Source organism: Carcharodon carcharias (genome assembly GCF_017639515.1).
Source record: "Carcharodon carcharias isolate sCarCar2 chromosome 38 unlocalized genomic scaffold, sCarCar2.pri SUPER_38_unloc_5, whole genome shotgun sequence".
In the NCBI taxonomy this organism is placed as follows: domain Eukaryota; kingdom Metazoa; phylum Chordata; class Chondrichthyes; order Lamniformes; family Lamnidae; genus Carcharodon; species Carcharodon carcharias.
Window position 1 is genome coordinate 823,599 of NW_024470809.1, and position 19,878 is coordinate 843,476.

At 61.0% G+C, this 19,878-nt stretch overlaps 1 protein-coding gene across 1 annotated transcript in view; it reads right to left on the reverse strand.

Annotated features, from left to right (window-relative positions):
* The window catches only part of LOC121274837 (membrane-associated phosphatidylinositol transfer protein 1-like), a 54,260-nt gene that overhangs the window by 15,966 nt on the left and 18,416 nt on the right, over window positions 1–19,878 (reverse strand). The window contains exons 9-10 of the mRNA XM_041182204.1: window positions 19,682–19,758; window positions 9,360–9,604 (exon numbers count right to left, since the gene is read on the reverse strand). Of these exons, the coding sequence (XP_041038138.1) occupies window positions 9,360–9,604; window positions 19,682–19,758 (322 nt within the window). The remainder of the gene's footprint in view (window positions 1–9,359; window positions 9,605–19,681; window positions 19,759–19,878) is intronic.

Genomic DNA, 19,878 nt, shown 5'->3' on the forward strand with positions numbered 1-19,878 from the left:
GATTGACACAGGGGGATTGACACAGGGGGATTGACACAGGGGGATTGACACAGGGGGATTGACACAGGGGGATTGACACAGGGGGATTGACACAGGGGGAGTGTTACAGAGAGGGAGTGATACAGAGAGGGTGTGACAAAGGGGGAGTGTTACAGAGAGGGCGTGACACAGGGGGAGTGTGACAGAGAGGGAGTGACACAGGGGGAGTGTGACAGGGAGGGAGTGACACAGGGAGAGTGTGACAGAGCGGGATTGACACAGGGCGAGAGTGACAGGGAGGGAGTGACACAGGGGGAGAGTGACAGAGAAGGAGTGACACAGGTGGAGTGTTGCAGAGAGGGAGTGACACAGGGGGAAAGTGACAGACAGGGAGTGACACAGGGGAAGTGAGACAGAGAGGGAGTGACACAGGGGAAGTGTGACAGAGAGGGAGTGACACAGGGAGAGTGAGACAGGGAGGGAGTGACACAGGGGGAGTGTGACAGAGAGGGAGTGACACAGGGAGAGTGTGACAGAGAGGGAGTGACACAGGGAGATTGTGACAGAGAGGGAGTGACACAGGGGGAGTGTGACAGAGAGGGAGTGACACAGGGGGAAAGTGACAGAGAGGGAGTGACACAGGGGGAGTGTGACAGAGAGGGAGTGACACAGGGGGAAAGTGACAGAGAGGGAGTGACACAGGGGGAGTGTGACAGAGAGGGAGTGACACAGGGGGAGTGTTACAGAGAAGGAGTGACACAGGGGGAGTGTGACAGAGAGGGAGTGACACAGGGGGAGTGTGACAGGGAGGGACTGACACAGGGGGAGTGTGACAGAGAGGGACTGACACAGGGGGAGTGACACAGGGGGAGTGTTACAAAGAGGAAGTGACACAGGGGGAGTGTTACAGAGAGGGAGTGACACGGGGGAGTGAGACAGGGAGGGAGTGACACAGGGAGAGTGTGACAGAGAGGGAGTGACACAGGGAGAGTGTGACAGAGAGGACGTGACACAGGGGGAGTGTTACAGAGAGGGAGTGACACGGGGGAGTGAGACAGGGAGGGAGTGACACAGGGAGAGTGTGACAGAGAGGGAGTGACACAGGGGGAGTGTGACAGAGAGGGAGTGACACAGGGGGAGTGTGACAGAGAGGGAGTGACACAGGGGGAGTGTTACAGAGAAGGAGTGACACAGGGTGAGTGTGAAAGAGAGGGAGTGACACAGGGGGAGTGTGAAAGAGAGGGAGTGACACGGGGAGAGTGTGACAGAGAAGGAGTGACACAGGAGAGTTTGACAGAGAGGGAGTGACACAGGGGGAGTGTGACAGAGAGGGAGTGACACAGGGGGAGTGTGACAGAGAGGGAGTTACACAGGTGGAGTGTGACAGAGAGGGAGTGACACAGGGGGAGTGTGACAGAGAGGCAGTGACACAGGGGGAGTGTGACAGAGAGGGAGTGACACAGGGGGAGTGTGAAAGAGAGGGAGTGACACAGGTGGAGTGACACAGGGGGAGTGACACGGGGGAGTGACACGGGGGAGTGACACGGGGGAGTGACACGGGGGGAGTGACACAGGGGAGTGACACAGGGGGAGTGACACAGGGGGATTGACACAGGGGGAGTGACACAGGGGGATTGACACAGGGGGAGTGACACAGGGGGATTGACACAGGGGGATTGACACAGGGGGATTGACACAGGGGGATTGACACCGGGGGATTGACACCGGGGGATTGACGCCGGGGGATTGACGCCGGGGGATTGACACAGGGGGATTGACACAGGGGGATTGACACAGGGGGATTGACACAGGGGGATTGACACAGGGGGATTGACACAGGGGGATTGACACAGGGGGAGTGTTACAGAGAGGGCGTGAAACAGGGGGAGAGTGACAGAGAGGGAGTGACACAGGGGGAGTGTGACAGAGAGGGAGTGACACAGGGAGAGTGTGACAGAGCGGGATTGACACAGGGGGAGAGTGACAGGGAGGGAGTGACACAGGGGGAGAGTGACAGAGAAGGAGTGACACAGGGGGAGTGTTGCAGAGAGGGAGTGACACAGGGGGAAAGTGACAGACAGGGAGTGACACAGGGGAAGTGAGACAGAGAGGGAGTGACACAGGGGAAGTGTGACAGAGAGGGAGTGACACAGGGAGAGTGAGACAGGGAGGGAGTGACACAGGGGGAGTGTGACAGAGAGGGAGTGACACAGGGAGAGTGTGACAGAGAGGGAGTGACACAGGGAGAGTGTGACAGAGAGGGAGTGACACAGGGGGAGTGTGACAGAGAGGGAGTGACACAGGGGGAAAGTGACAGAGAGGGAGTGACACAGGGGGAGTGTGACAGAGAGGGAGTGACACAGGGGGAGTGTTACAGAGAAGGAGTGACACAGGGGGAGTGTGACAGAGAGGGAGTGACACAGGGGGAGTATGACAGGGAGGGACTGACACAGGGGGAGTGTGACAGAGAGGGACTGACACAGGGGGAGTGACACAGGGGGAGTGTTACAAAGAGGGAGTGACACAGGGGGAGTGTTACAGAGAGGGAGTGACACGGGGGAGTGAGACAGGGAGGGAGTGACACAGGGAGAGTGTGACAGAGAGGGAGTGACACAGGGGGAGTGTGACAGAGAGGGAGTGACACAGGGGGAGTGTGACAGAGAGGGAGTAACACAGGGGGAGTGTTACAGAGAAGGAGTGACACAGGGGGAGTGTGAAAGAGAGGGAGTGACACAGGGGGAGTGTGACAGAGAGGGAGTGACGCAGGGGGAGTGTGACAGAGAGGGAGTGACACAGGGGGAGTGTTACAGAGAAGGAGTGACACAGGGGGAGTGTGAAAGAGAGGGAGTGACACAGGGGGAGTGTGACACAGAGGGAGTGACACAGGGGGAGTGTGAAAGAGAGGGAGTGACACAGGGGGAGTGACACAGGGGGATTGACACCGGGGGATTGACACAGGGGGATTGACACAGGGGGATTGACACAGGGGGATTGACACAGGGGGATTGACACAGGGGGAGTGTTACAGAGAGGGAGTGATACAGAGAGGGTGTGACAAACGGGGAGTGTGACAGAGAGGGAGTGACACAGGGGGAGTGTGACAGAGAGGGAGTGACACAGGGAGAGTGTGACAGAGCGGGATTGACACAGGGGGAGAGTGACAGGGAGGGAGTGAAACAGGGGGAGAGTGACAGAGAAGGAGTGACACAGGGGGAGTGTTGCAGAGAGGGAGTGACACAGGGGGAAAGTGACAGAGAGGGAGTGAATCGGGAAGTGAGACAGAGAGGGAGTGACACAGGGAGAGTGAGACAGGGAGGGAGTGACACAGGGGGAGTGTGACAGAGAGGGAGCGACACAGGGAGAGTGTGACAGAGAGTGAGTGACACAGGGGGAGTGTGACAGAGAGGGAGTGACACAGGGGGAGTGTGACAGAGAAGGAGTGACACGGGGGAGTGTGACAGAGAGGGAGTGACACAGGGGGAGTGTGACAGAGAAGGAGTGACACAGGGAGAGTGTTGCAGAGAGGGAGTGACACAGGGGGAGTGTGACAGAGAGGGAGTGACACAGGGGGAGTGTGACAGAGAGGGAGTGACACAGGGGGAGTGTTACAGAGAAGGAGTGACACAGGGGGAGTGTGACAGAGAGGGAGTGACACAGGTGGAGTGTGACAGGGAGGGACTGACACAGGGGGAGTGTGACAGAGAGGGACTGACACAGGGGGAGTGACACAGGGGGAGTGTTACAAAGAGGAAGTGACACAGGGGGAGTGTTACAGAGAGGGAGTGACACGGGGGAGTGAGACAGGGAGGGAGTGACACAGGGAGAGTGTGACAGAGAGGGAGTGACACATGGGGAGTGTGACAGAGAGGGAGTGACACAGGGGGAGTGTTACAGAGAAGGAGTGACAGAGGGGGAGTGTGAAAGAGAGGGAGTGACACAGGGGGAGTGTGAAAGGGAGGGAGTGACACGGGGAGAGTGTGACAGAGAAGGAGTGACACAGGAGAGTTTGACAGAGAGGGAGTGACACAGGGGGAGTGTTACAGAGAGGGAGTGACACAGGGAGAGTGTGACAGAGAAGGAGTGACACAGGAGAGTTTGACAGAGAGGGAGTGACACGGGGAGTGTGACAAGGAGGGAGTGACACAGGTTGGGTGTGACAATGAGGGAGTGACGGATACGAGTGTGACAGAGAGGGAGTGACACAGGGGGAGTGTGACAATGAGGGAGTGACACAGGGGGAGTGTTACAGAGAGGGAGTGACACAGGGGGAGTGTGACAATGAGGGAGTGACACAGGGGGAGTGTGACAGAGAGGGACTGACACAGGGGGAGTGTGACAGGGAGGGACTGACACAGGGGGAGAGTGACAGAGAGGGACTGATACAGGGGGAGTGACACAGGGGGAGTGTTACAAAGAGGAAGTGACACAGGGGGAGTGTTACAGAGAGGGAGTGACACGGGGGAGTGAGACAGGGAGGGAGTGACACAGGGAGAGTGTGACAGAGAGGGAGTGACACAGGGGGAGTGTGACAGAGAGGGAGTGACACAGGGGAAGTGTGAAAGAGAGGGAGTGACACAGGGGGAATGACACAGGGGGAGTGACACAGGGGGAGTGACACAGGGGGAGTGACACAGGGGGAGTGACACAGGGGGAGTGACACAGGGGGATTGACACAGGGGGATTGACACAGGGGGAGTGACACAGGGGGATTGACGCCGGGGGATTGACGCCGGGGGATTGACGCCGGGGGATTGACGCCGGGGGATTGACGCCGGGGGATTGACGCCGGGGGATTGACGCCGGGGGATTGACGCCGGGGGATTGACGCCGGGGGATTGACGCCGGGGGATTGACGCAGGGGGATTGACACAGGGGGATTGACACAGGGGGATTGACACAGGGGGATTGACACAGGGGGATTGACACAGGGGGATTGACACAGGGGGATTGACACAGGGGGATTGACACAGGGGGATTGACACAGGGGGAGTGTTACAGAGAGGGAGTGATACAGAGAGGGTGTGACAAAGGGGGAGTGTTACAGAGAGGGCGTGACACAGGGGGAGCGTGACAGAGAGGGAGTGACACAGGGGGAGTGTGACAGAGAGGGAGTGACACAGGGAGAGTGTGACAGAGCGGGATTGACACAGGGGGAGAGTGACAGGGAGGGAGTGACACAGGGGGAGAGTGACAGAGAAGGAGTGACACAGGGGGAGTGTTGCAGAGAGGGAGTGACACAGGGAGAGTGTGACAGAGAGGGAGTGACACAGGGAGAGTGTGACAGAGAGGGAGTGACACAGGGGGAGTGTGACAGAGAGGGAGTGACACAGGGGGAAAGTGACAGAGAGGGAGTGACACAGGGGGAGTGTGACACAGAGGGAGTGACACAGGGGGAGTGTTACAGAGAAGGAGTGACACAGGGGGAGTGTGACAGAGAGGGAGTGACACAGGGGGAGTATGACAGGGAGGGACTGACACAGGGGGAGTGTGACAGAGAGGGACTGACACAGGGGGAGTGACACAGGGGGAGTGTTACAGAGAGGGAGTGACACGGGGGAGTGAGACAGGGAGGGAGTGACACAGGGAGAGTGTGACAGAGAGGGAGTGACACAGGGGGAGTGTGACAGAGAGGGAGTGACACAGGGGGAGTGTGACAGAGAGGGAGTAACACAGGGGGAGTGTTACAGAGAAGGAGTGACACAGGGGGAGTGTGAAAGAGAGGGAGTGACACAGGGGGAGTGTGACAGAGAGGGAGTGACACAGGGGGAGTGTGACAGAGAGGGAGTGACACAGGGGAGTGTTACAGAGAAGGAGTGACACAGGGGGAGTGTGAAAGAGAGGGAGTGACACAGGGGGAGTGTGACAGAGAGGGAGTGACACAGGGGGAGTGTGAAAGAGAGGGAGTGACACAGGGGGAGTGACACAGGGGGATTGACACAGGGGGATTGACACAGGGGGATTGACACAGGGGGATTGACACAGGGGGATTGACACAGGGGGATTGACACAGGGGGATTGACACAGGGGGATTGACACAGGGGGAGTGTTACAGAGAGGGAGTGATACAGAGAGGGTGTGACAAAGGGGGAGTGTGACAGAGAGGGAGTGACACAGGGGGAGTGTGACAGAGAGGGAGTGACACAGGGAGAGTGTGACAGAGCGGGATTGACACAGGGGGAGAGTGACAGGGAGGGAGTGAAATAGGGGGAGAGTGACAGAGAAGGAGTGACACAGGGGGAGTGTTGCAGAGAGGGAGTGACACAGGGGGAAAGTGACAGAGAGGGAGTGACACGGGAAGTGAGACAGAGAGGGAGTGACACAGGGAGAGTGTGACAGAGAGGGAGTGACACAGGGAGAGTGTGACAGAGAAGGAGTGACACAGGAGAGTTTGACAGAGAGGGAATGACACGGGGGAGTGTGACAGAGAGGGAGTGACACAGGGAAAGTGTGACAGAGAAGGAGTGACACAGGAGAGTTTGACAGAGAGGGAGTGACACAGGGGGAGTGTTACAGAGAGGGAGTGACACAGGGAGAGTGTGACAGAGAGGGAGTGACACAGGGGGAGTGTTACAGAGAGGGAGTGACACAGGGGGAGTGTGACAGAGAAGGAGTGACACAGGAGAGTTTGACAGAGAGGGAGTGACACAGGGGGAGTGTTACAGAGAGGGAGTGACACAGGGAGAGTGTGACAGAGAAGGAGTGACACAGGAGAGTTTGACAGAGAGGGAGTGACACGGGGAGTGTGACAAGGAGGGAGTGACACAGGGGGAGTGCGAGAGTGAGGGAGTGACACAGGGGGAGTGTGAGAGTGAGGGACTGACACAGGGGGAGTGTGACAGAGAGGGACTGACACAGGGGGAGTGTGACAGAGAGGGACTGACACAGGGGGAGTGTGACAGGGAGGGACTGACACAGGGGGAGTGTGACAGAGATGGACTGACACAGGGGGAGTGACACAGGGGGAGTGTTACAAAGAGGAAGTGACACAGGGGGAGTGTTACAGAGAGGTAGTGACACGGGGGAGTGAGACAGGGAGGGAGTGACACAGGGAGAGTGTGACAGAGAGGGAGTGACACAGGGGGAGTGTGACAGAGAGGGAGTGACACAGGGGGAGTGTTACAGAGATGGAGTGATACGGGGAGTGTGAGAGAGAGGGTGTGACACAGGGGGAGTGTTACAGAGAAGGAGCGACACAGGGGGAGTGTGACAGAGAGGGAGTGACACAGGGGGAGTGTGACAGAGAGGGAGTGACACAGGGGGAGTGTGACAGAGAGGGAGTGACACAGGGGGAGTGTGACAGAGAGGGAGTGACACAGGGGGAGTGTGACAGAGAAGGAGTGACACAGGGGGAGTGTGAAAGAGAGGGAGTGACACAGGGGGAGTGTGACACAGAGGGAGTGACACAGGGGGAGTGACACAGGGGGATTGACACAGGGGGATTGACACCGGGGGATTGACACCGGGGGATTGACACCGGGGGATTGACACAGGGGGATTGACACAGGGGGATTGACACAGGGGGATTGACACAGGGGGATTGACACAGGGGGATTGACACAGGGGGTTTGACACAGGGGAATTGACACAGGGGAATTGACACAGGGGGAGTGTTACAGAGAGGGAGTGATACAGAGAGGGTGTGACAAAGGGGGAGTGTTACAGAGAGGGCGTGACACAGGGGGAGTGTGACAGAGAGGGAGTGACACAGGGAGAGTGTGACAGAGCGGGATTGACACAGGGGGAGAGTGACAGGGAGGGAGTGACACAGGGGGAGAGTGAAAGAGAAGGAGTGACACAGGGGGAGTGTTGCAGAGAGGGAGTGACACAGGGGAAGTGAGACAGAGAGGGAGTGACACAGGGGAAGTGTGACAGAGAGGGAGTGACACAGGGAGAGTGAGACAGGGAGGGAGTGACACAGGGGGAGTGTGACAGAGAGGGAGTGACACAGGGAGAGTGTGACAGAGAGGGAGTGACACAGGGGGAGTGTGACAGAGAGGGAGTGACACAGGGAGAGTGTGACAGAGAGGGAGTGACACAGGGGGAGTGTGACAGGGAGGAAGTGACACAGGGGGAGTGTTACAGAGAAGGAGTGGCACAGGGGGAGTGTGACAGGGAGGAAGTGACACAGGGGGAGTGTTACAGAGAAGGAGTGGCACAGGGGGAGTGTTACAGTTAAGGAGTGACACAGGGGGAGTGTTATAGAGAAGGAGTGACACAGGGGGAGTGTGACAGAGAAGGTGTGACACAAGGGGAGTGTGACAGAGAGGGAGTGACACAGGGGGAGTGTGACAGAGAAGGAATGACACGGGGGAGTGTGACAGAGAAGGAGTGACACGGGGGAGTGTGACAGAGAAGGAGTGACACGGGGGAGTGCTACAGAGAGGGAGTGACACGGGGAATGTGACATCGAGGGAGTGACGGATACGAGTGTTGCAGAGAGGGAGTGACACGGGGAGTGTGACAATGATGGAGTGACACAGGGGAAGTGTTACAGAGAGGGAGTGACACAGAGGGAGTGTGACAATGAGGGAGTGACACAGGGGGATTGTGACAGAGAGGGAGTGACACAGGGGGAGTGTGACAATGAGGGAGTGACACAGGGGGATTGTGACAGAGAGGGAGTGACACAGGGGGAGTGTTACAGAGAGGGAGTGACACAGGGGGAGTGTTACAGAGAGGAAGTGACACAGGGGGAGTGTGACAGAGAGGGACTGACACAGGGGGAGTGTGACAGAGAGGGACTGACACAGGGGGAGTGAGACAGAGAGGGAGTGACATGGGGGAGTGAGACAGAGAGGGAGTGACACGGAGGAGTGTGAGAGAGAGGGAGCGTCACAGGGGGAGTGTCACAGAGAGGGAGTGACACAGGGAGAGTGTGACAGAGAGGGAGTGACACAGGGAGAGTGTGACAGAGAAGGAGTGACACAGGGGGAGTGTTACAGAGAAGGAGAGACACAGGGAGAGTGTGACAGCGAAGGAGTGACACTGGGGGAGTGTGACAGAGAAGGAGTGACACAGGGGGAGTGTGACAGGGAGGGAGTGACACAGGGTAAGTATTACAGAGAAGGAGTGACACGGGGGAGTGTTACAGAGAGTGAGTGACACGGGGAGTGTGACAACGAGGGAGTGCCGGATACGAGTGTTACAGAGACGGAGTGACACAGGGGGAGTGTGACAATGAGGGAGTGACAGACAGGAATGACGGAGGGAGAGATGGACGGAACGACGGAGACGGAGGGAGTGACGGAGGGAGAGATGGAGAGAGTGATGGAGGGAGTGACGGAGTGAGAGATGGAGGGAGAGACGAAGGGAGTGACGGAGGCAGTGACGCACACTAATCCAGTCGCCTCGGGCGATCCCTCAGACCCGCTGAGACTCACTTGGAGATGAGAGCTAAAGCCTCGGAGCAGACCGGTGGACAGGATACGATCCGTGACACAATATGTCCCAGAGCCTCGGGGAAATGGACCCGAGTCACTGTGTCGAAGATTGACCTCAGGGTCGAGAGGTCAGCCAACTTGGAGCTGGGGTCACCAGGCCCCGGGTCCAGAATAGTCCCCCCGTGGATAATCAGCATCAGGACATGAATCTTGCAGCTTTGACTAATGTTCTCTGAGGAAACGCTCTGTACGGAGACAGGGAGGAGAGAGATGTGAATAACCTTAACTCAACTCCCTCAACGCCGGCCCCTCCTTCCCCCTCACTGACCCCTCTCACCCCCCCTCACTCACCCCTCTCACCCCCCCTCACTCACCCCTCTCACTCCCCCTCACTCACCCCTCTCACCCCCCCTCACTCACCCCTCTCACTCCCCCTCACTGACCCCTCTCACTCCCCCTCACTCACCCCTCTCACCCCCCCTCACTCACCCCTCTCACCCCCCCTCACTGACCCCTCTCACTCCCCCTCACTGACCCCTCTCACTCCCCCTCACTCACCCCTCTCACCCCCCCTCACTCACCCCTCTCACCCCCCCTCACTCACCCCTCTCACTCCCCCTCACTGACCCCTCTCACTCCCCCTCACTCACCCCTCTCACCCCCCCTCACTCACCCCTCTCACCCCCCCTCACTCACCCCTCTCACTCCCCCTCACTCACCCCTCTCACCCCCTCTCACTGACCCCTCTCACCCCCCCTCACTCACCCCTCTCACCCCCCCTCACTCACCCCTCTCACTCCCCCTCACTGACCCCTCTCACTCCCCCTCACTCACCCCTCTCACCCCCCCTCACTGACCCCTCTCACTCCCCCTCACTGACCCCTCTCACTCCCCCTCACTCACCCCTCTCACCCCCCCTCACTCACCCCTCTCACCCCCCCTCACTCACCCCTCTCACCCCCCCTCACTCACCCCTCTCACTCCCCCTCACTGACCCCTCTCACTCCCCTCACTCACCCCTCTCACCCCCCCTCACTGACCCCTCTCACTCCCCCTCACTCACCCCTCTCACCCCCCCTCACTCCCCCTCACTGACCCCTCTCACCCCCCCTCACTCACCCCTCTCACCCCCTCTCACCCCCCCTCACTCACCCCTCTCACCCCCCCTCACTCACCCCTCTCACCCCTCTCACTCACCCCTCTCACCCCCTCTCACTCCCCCTCACTGACCCCTCTCACCCCCCCTCACTCACCCTCTCACCCCCCCCTCACTCACCCCTCTCACCCCTCTCACTCACCCCTCTCACCCCCTCTCACTCACCCCTCTCACTCACCCTCACTCACCCCTCTCACCCCCTCTCACTCCCCCTCACTGACCCCTCTCACCCCCTCTCACTCCCCCTCACTGACCCCTCTCACTCCCCCTCACTCACCCCTCTCACCCCTCCTCACTCACCCCTCTCACCCCCTCTCACTCCCCCTCACTGACCCCTCTCACCCCCTCTCACTCACCCCTCTCACCCCCTCTCACTCCCCCTCACTGACCCCTCTCACTCCCCTCACTCACCCCTCTCACCCCCTCTCACCCCCTCTCACTCACCCCTCTCACCCCCTCTCACTCCCCCTCACTGACCCCTCTCACTCCCCCTCACTCCCCCTCTCACTCCCCCTCACTGACCCCTCTCACCCCCCCTCACTCCCCCTCTCACTCCCCCTCACTGACCCCTCTCACCCCCTCTCACTCACCCCTCTCACCCCCTCTCACTCCCCCTCACTGACCCCTCTCACCCCCTCTCACCCCCCCTCACTCACCCCTCTCACCCCCTCTCACCCCCTCTCACTCACCCCTCTCACCCCCTCTCACTCCCCCTCACTGACCCCTCTCACTCCCCCTCACTCCCCCTCTCACTCCCCCTCACTGACCCCTCTCACTCCCCCTCACTCACCCCTCTCACCCCCTCTCACCCCCTCTCACCCCCCCTCACTCACCCCTCTCACCCCCTCTCACTCACCCCTCTCACCCCCTCTCATTCCCCCTCACTCCCCCTCTCACTCCCCCTCACTCACCCCTCTCACCCCCTCTCACTCCCCCTCACTGACCCCTCACTCCCCCTCTCACTCACCCCTCTCACCCTCTCTCACTCCCCCTCACTGACCCCTCTCACCCCCTCTCACTCCCCCTCACTGACCCCTCTCACTCCCTCTCACTCACCCCTCTCACCCCCTCTCACTCCCTCTCACTCCCCCTCTCACTCCCCCTCACTCACGCCTCTCACTCCCTCTCACTCACCCCTCTCACTCCCTCTCACTCCCCCTCTCACTCCCCCTCACTCACGCCTCTCACTCCCTCTCACTCACCCCTCTCACTCCCTCTCACTCACCCTCTCACTCCCCCTCACTCACGCCTCTCACTCCCTCTCACTCACCCCTCTCACTCCCTCTCACTCCCCCTCTCACTCCCCCTCACTGACCCCTCTCACTCCCCCTCACTGACCCCTCTCACTCCCCCTCACTCACCCCTCTCACTCCCCCTCACTCACCCCTCTCACCCCCTCTCACTCACCCTCACTCACCCCTCTCACCCCCTCTCACTCACCCTCACTCACCCCTCTCACTCCCCCTCACTCACCCTCTCACTCCCCCTCACTCACCCCTCTCACTCCCCCTCACTCACCCCCCTCACTCACCCCTCTCACTCCCCCTCACTCACCCCTCTCACTCCCCCTCACTCACCCCTCTCACTCCCCCTCACTCACCCCTCTCACTCCTCTCACTCCCCCTCACTCACCCCTCTCACTCCCCCTCACTCACCCCTCTCACTCCTCTCACTCCTCTCACTCCCCCTCACTCACCCCTCTCACTCCCCCTCACTGACCCCTCTCACCCCCTCTCACCCCCTCTCACCCCCCCTCACTCACCCCTCTCACCCCCTCTCACCCCCTCTCACTCACCCCTCTCACCCCCTCTCATTCCCCCTCACTGACCCCTCTCACTCCCCCTCACTCCCCCTCTCACTCCCCCTCACTCACCCCTCTCACCCCCTCTCACTCACCCCTCTCACCCCCTCTCACTCCCCCTCACTGACCCCTCACTCCCCCTCTCACTCACCCCTCTCACCCTCTCTCACTCCCCCTCACTGACCCCTCTCACCCCCTCTCACTCCCCCTCACTGACCCCTCTCACTCCCTCTCACTCACCCCTCTCACCCCCTCTCACTCCCTCTCACTCCCCCTCTCACTCCCCCTCACTCACGCCTCTCACTCCCTCTCACTCACCCCTCTCACTCCCTCTCACTCCCCCTCTCACTCCCCCTCACTCACGCCTCTCACTCCCCCTCACTGACCCCTCTCACCCCCCCTCACTCACCCCTCTCACCCCCCCTCACTCACCCCTCTCACTCCCCCTCACTGACCCCTCTCACCCCTCCTCACTCACCCCTCTCACTCCCCCTCACTGACCCCTCTCACTCCCCTCACTCACCCCTCTCACCCCCCCTCACTCACCCCTCTCACCCCCCCTCACTGACCCCTCTCACTCCCCCTCACTGACCCCTCTCACTCCCCCTCACTCACCCCTCTCACCCCCCCTCACTCACCCCTCTCACCCCCCCTCACTCACCCCTCTCACTCCCCCTCACTGACCCCTCTCACTCCCCCTCACTCACCCCTCTCACCCCTCCTCACTCACCCCTCTCACCCCCCCTCACTCACCCCTCTCACTCCCCCTCACTCACCCCTCTCACCCCCTCTCACTGACCCCTCTCACCCCCCCTCACTCACCCCTCTCACCCCCCCTCACTCACCCCTCTCACTCCCCCTCACTGACCCCTCTCACTCCCCCTCACTCACCCCTCTCACCCCCCCTCACTGACCCCTCTCACTCCCCCTCACTGACCCCTCTCACTCCCCCTCACTCACCCCTCTCACCCCCCCTCACTCACCCCTCTCACCCCCCCTCACTCACCCCTCTCACCCCCTCTCACTCCCCCTCACTGACCCCTCTCACCCCCCCTCACTCACCCCTCTCACCCCCTCTCACTCACCCCTCTCACCCCCTCTCACTCCCCCTCACTGACCCCTCTCACCCCCCCTCACTGACCCCTCTCACCCCCCCTCACTCACCCCTCTCACCCCCCCTCACTGACCCCTCTCACTCCCCCTCACTCACCCCTCTCACCCCCCCTCACTCCCCCTCACTGACCCCTCTCACCCCCCCTCACTCACCCCTCTCACCCCCTCTCACCCCCCCTCACTCACCCCTCTCACCCCCCCTCACTCACCCCTCTCACCCCTCTCACTCACCCCTCTCACCCCCTCTCACTCCCCCTCACTGACCCCTCTCACCCCCCCTCACTCACCCCTCTCACCCCCCCTCACTCACCCCCTCTCACCCCTCTCACTCACCCCTCTCACCCCCTCTCACTCACCCCTCTCACTCACCCTCACTCACCCCTCTCACCCCCTCTCACTCCCCCTCACTGACCCCTCTCACCCCCTCTCACTCCCCCTCACTGACCCCTCTCACTCCCCCTCACTCACCCCTCTCACCCCTCCTCACTCACCCCTCTCACCCCCTCTCACTCCCCCTCACTGACCCCTCTCACCCCCTCTCACTCACCCCTCTCACCCCCTCTCACTCCCCCTCACTGACCCCTCTCACTCCCCCTCACTCACCCCTCTCACCCCCTCTCACCCCCTCTCACTCACCCCTCTCACCCCCTCTCACTCCCCCTCACTGACCCCTCTCACTCCCCCTCACTCCCCCTCTCACTCCCCCTCACTGACCCCTCTCACCCCCCCTCACTCCCCCTCTCACTCCCCCTCACTGACCCCTCTCACCCCCTCTCACTCACCCCTCTCACCCCCTCTCACTCCCCCTCACTGACCCCTCTCACCCCCTCTCACCCCCCCTCACTCACCCCTCTCACCCCCTCTCACCCCCTCTCACTCACCCCCTCTCACCCCCTCTCACTCCCCCTCACTGACCCCTCTCACTCCCCCTCACTCCCCCTCTCACTCCCCCTCACTGACCCCTCTCACTCCCCCTCACTGACCCCTCTCACTCCCCCTCACTCACCCCTCTCACCCCCTCTCACCCCCTCTCACCCCCCCTCACTCACCCCTCTCACCCCCCTCTCACTCACCCCTCTCACCCCCTCTCATTCCCCCTCACTCCCCCTCTCACTCCCCCTCACTCACCCCTCTCACCCCCTCTCACTCCCCCTCACTGACCCCTCACTCCCCCTCTCACTCACCCCTCTCACCCTCTCTCACTCCCCCTCACTGACCCCTCTCACCCCCTCTCACTCCCCTCACTGACCCCTCTCACTCCCTCTCACTCACCCCTCTCACCCCCTCTCACTCCCTCTCACTCCCCCTCTCACTCCCCCTCACTCACGCCTCTCACTCCCTCTCACTCACCCCTCTCACTCCCTCTCACTCCCCCTCTCACTCCCCCTCACTCACGCCTCTCACTCCCTCTCACTCACCCCTCTCACTCCCTCTCACTCACCCTCTCACTCCCCCTCACTCACGCCTCTCACTCCCTCTCACTCACCCCTCTCACTCCCTCTCACTCCCCCTCTCACTCCCCCTCACTGACCCCTCTCACTCCCCCTCACTGACCCCTCTCACTCCCCCTCACTCACCCCTCTCACTCCCCCTCACTCACCCCTCTCACCCCCTCTCACTCACCCTCACTCACCCCTCTCACCCCCTCTCACTCACCCTCACTCACCCCTCTCACTCCCCTCACTCACCCTCTCACTCCCCCTCACTCACCCCTCTCACTCCCCCTCACTCACCCCCCTCACTCACCCCTCTCACTCCCCCTCACTCACCCCTCTCACTCCCCCTCACTCACCCCTCTCACTCCCCCTCACTCACCCCTCTCACTCCTCTCACTCCCCCTCACTCACCCCTCTCACTCCCCCTCACTCACCCCTCTCACTCCTCTCACTCCTCTCACTCCCCCTCACTCACCCCTCTCACTCCCCCTCACTGACCCCTCTCACCCCCTCTCACCCCCTCTCACCCCCCCTCACTCACCCCTCTCACCCCCTCTCACCCCCTCTCACTCACCCCTCTCACCCCCTCTCATTCCCCCTCACTGACCCCTCTCACTCCCCCTCACTCCCCCTCTCACTCCCCCTCACTCACACCCTCTCACCCCCTCTCACTCACCCCTCTCACCCCCTCTCACTCCCCCTCACTGACCCCTCACTCCCCCTCTCACTCACCCCTCTCACCCTCTCTCACTCCCCCTCACTGACCCCTCTCACCCCCTCTCACTCCCCCTCACTGACCCCTCTCACTCCCTCTCACTCACCCCTCTCACCCCCTCTCACTCCCTCTCACTCCCCCTCTCACTCCCCCTCACTCACGCCTCTCACTCCCTCTCACTCACCCCTCTCACTCCCTCTCACTCCCCTCTCACTCCCCCTCACTCACGCCTCTCACTCCCTCTCACTCACCCCTCTCACTCCCTCTCACTCCCCTCTCACTCCCCCTCACTGACCCCTCTCACTCCCCCTCACTGACCCCTCTCACTCCCCCTCACTCACCCCTCTCACTCCCCCTCACTCACCCCTCTCACCCCCTCTCACTCACCCTCACTCACCCCTCTCACCCCCTCTCACTCCCCTCACTCACCCCTCTCACTCCCCCTCACTCACCCCCCTCACTCACCCCTCTCACTACCCCTCACTCACCCCTCTCACTCCCCCTCACTCACCCCTCTCACTCCCCCTCACTCACCCCTCTCACTCCTCTCACTCCTCTCACTCCCCCTCACTCACCCCTCTCACTCCCCCTCACTCACCCCTCTCACTCCTCTCACTCCTCTCACTCCCCCTCACTCACCCCTCTCACTCCCCCTCACTCCCCCTCACTCACCCCTCTCACTCCCCCTCACTCACCCCCCTCACTCACCCCTCTCACTACCCCTCACTCACCCCTCTCACTCCCCCTCACTCACCCCTCTCACTCCCCCTCACTCACCCCTCTCACTCCTCTCACTCCTCTCACTCCCCCTCACTCACCCCTCTCACTCCCCCTCACTCACCCCTCTCACTCCTCTCACTCCTCTCACTCCCCCTCACTCACCCCTCTCACTCCCCTCACTCACCCCTCTCACTCCTCTCACTCCTCTCACTCCCCCTCACTCACCCCCCTCACTCCCCCCTCACTCACCCCTCTCACTCCTCTCACTCCTCTCACTCCCCCTCACTCACCCCTCTCACTCCCCCTCACTCACCCCCCTCACTCCCCCCTCACTCACCCCCCTCACTCCCCCCTCACTCACCCCCCTCACTCACCCCTCTCACTCCCTCTCACTCCCCCTCTCACTCCCTCTCACTCACCCTCTCACTCCCCCTCACTCACGCCTCTCACTCCCTCTCACTCACCCCTCTCACTCCCTCTCACTCCCCCTCTCACTCCCCCTCACTCACGCCTCTCACTCCCTCTCACTCACCCCTCTCACTCCCTCTCACTCCCCCTCTCACTCCCCCTCACTCACCCCTCTCACTCCCCCTCACTCACCCCTCTCACTCCCCCTCACTCACCCCTCTCACTCCCTCTCACTCCCCGTCACTCCCCCCTCTCACTCCCCCTCACTCACCCCTCTCACCCCCTCTCACTCACCCCCCTCACTCACCCCTCTCACTCCCCCTCACTGACCCCTCTCACTCCCCCTCACTGACCCCTCTCACTCCCCCTCACTGACCCCTCTCACTCCCCCTCACTGACCCCCTCACTTCCCCTCACTGACCCCCTCACTGACCCCTCTCACTTGCCCCTCACTGACCCCTCCTCTCCTGTATACTCACCCCTCACTGACCTCTCCTGTATACTCACCCCTCACTGACCCCTCCTCTCCTGTATACTCACCCCTCACTGACCCCTCCTCTCCTGTATACTCACCCCTCACTGACCCCTCCTCTCCTGTATACTCACCCCTCACTGACCCCTCCTCTCCTGTATACTCACCCCTCACTGACCCCTCCTCTCCTGTATACTCACCCCTCACTGACCCCTCCTCTCCTGTATACTCACCCCTCACTGACCCCTCCTCTCCTGTATAATCATCACTCACTGACCCCTCCTCTCCTGTATACTCACCCCTCACTGACCCCTCCTCTCCTGTATAATCATCACTCACTGACCCCTCCTCTCCTGTATACTCACCCCTCACTGACCCCTCCTCTCCTGTATACTCACCCCTCACTGACCCCTCCTCTCCTGTATACTCACCCCTCACTGACCCCTCCTCTCCTGTATTCTCACCCCTCACTGACCCCTCCTCTCCTGTATACTCACCCCTCACTGACCCCTCCTCTCCAGTATACTCACCCCTCACTGACCTCTCCTGTATACTCACCCCTCACTGACCCCTCCTCTCCTGTATACTCACCCCTCACTGACCCCTCCTCTCCTGTATACTCACCCCTCACTGACCCCTCCTCTCCTGTATACTCACCCCTCACTGACCTCTCCTGTATACTCACCCCTCACTGACCCCTCCTCTCCTGCATACTCACCCCTCACTGACCCCTCCTCTCCTGTATACTCACCCCTCATTGACCCCTCCTCTCCTGTATACTCACCCCTCATTGACCTATCTCCCCCGTACTGACCCCTCATTCACCATTCACCTCACACTGATTCCACACTGACCTCTCCCCTTCATCACGCTGACCCGCTCACTTTCCTCTCTCCTCCACCACACTGACCCCTCCCATCCACCACACTGACCCCTCACTGACATTCAATCTCCCCTCATTGACACCTCCCCTCCCCCGCACGGACCTCTCATTGACATCTCCCCTCCCCCGCACGGACCCCTCATTGACATCTCCCCTACCTCACACTGACCTCTTACCTTCCTCCACTGACCCCTCCCTGACCATTCACCTTCCTGTACTGACCCCTCCCTGACCTCTCACCTTCCTGCACTGACCCCTCACTGACCCCTCACCTTCCTGCACTGACCTCTCACCTTCCTGCACTGACCCCTCCCTGACCTCTCACCTTCCTGCACTGACCCCTCACCTTCCTGCACTGACCCCTCACCTTCCTGCACTAACCCCTCACCTTCCTGCACGAAACCCCTCACCTTCCTGCACTAACCCCTCACCTTCCTGCACTAACCCCTCACCTTCCTGCACTGACCCTCACCTTCCTGCACTGACCCCTCACCTTCCTGCACTGACCCCTCACCTTCCTGCACTGACCCCTCACCTTCCTGCACTGACCCCTCACCTTCCTGCACTGACCCCTCACCTTCCTGCACTGACCCCTCACCTTCCTGCACTGACCCCTCACCTTCCTGCACTGACCCCTCACCTTCCTGCACTGACCCCTCACCTTCCTGCACTAACCCCTCACCTTCCTGCACTGACCCCTCACCTTCCTGCACTGACCCCTCACTGACCTCTCACCTTCCTGCACTGACCCCTCACTGACCTCTCACCTTCCTGCTCTGACCCCTCACTGACCTCTCACCTTCCTGCACTGACCCCTCACTGACCTCTCACCTTCCTGCACTGACCCCTCATTGACCTCTCACCTTCCTGCACTGACCCCTCACCTTCCTGCACTGACCCCTCACCTTCCTGCACTGATCCCTCACTGACCTCTCACCTTCCTGCACTGACCCCTCACTGACCTCTCACCTTCCTGCACTGACCCCTCATTGACCTCTCACCTTCCTGCACTGACCCCTCACCTTCCTGCACTGATCCCTCACTGACCTCTCACCTTCCTGCACTGATCCCTCACTGACCTCTCACCTTCCTGCACTGATCCCTCACTGACCTCTCACAATTCCTGCACTGACCCTTGCAGCTCCCCCGCACTGAACCCTCACCGACCTCTGCCCTCCTCTGCACTAACCTCTCAAAGACCCTTGCTCGCCCCTCACTGCCCCTGCACTGACCCCCAACGACCCCTTCCCCCCTCACCCACACTGACTTCTCACCTCTCCTGCACTGACCTCTAACCTTCCCTGCACTAACTCCCTTCGCACACCCTTCCTGCATTTGACCCTTCATTGACCTCTCGCCTCTCTGACACCGACCCCTGACCTCACCTGCACTGACCCTTTACTGACACCACACTGACACCCCACCTCCCAGTCACTAACCATTCTCCAGTGTGACCCCACCGCCCCCCCCCCCCCACACTGACCCTTCCCCCATGCCAAGCCACTCACTGACCTACCCTCCCCACCCTCACCGGCCAAAAGACCCCACGGTGACCACCCCCTCTCCCCCACCCCCTCACACGAGGGCAGCCAGTGGGGAGGAGAGGAGGCTCACTCACCTCGGACAGGGAGCGAGTGTCCATCGAGCAGGGGGGCGGCCGTCCACTGCAGTCCCGCAACACAGGAGACGCGTCACCTAGAGGGGGGCCAAGGAGCGGGAGACGGATCAGGGGCTGTCAACGCTGCGAGAAAACGCGGGCGCCAGAAATTGAGCACAAACCCACCTGGCGGACAGCTTCGCACTCCCATCGGAATT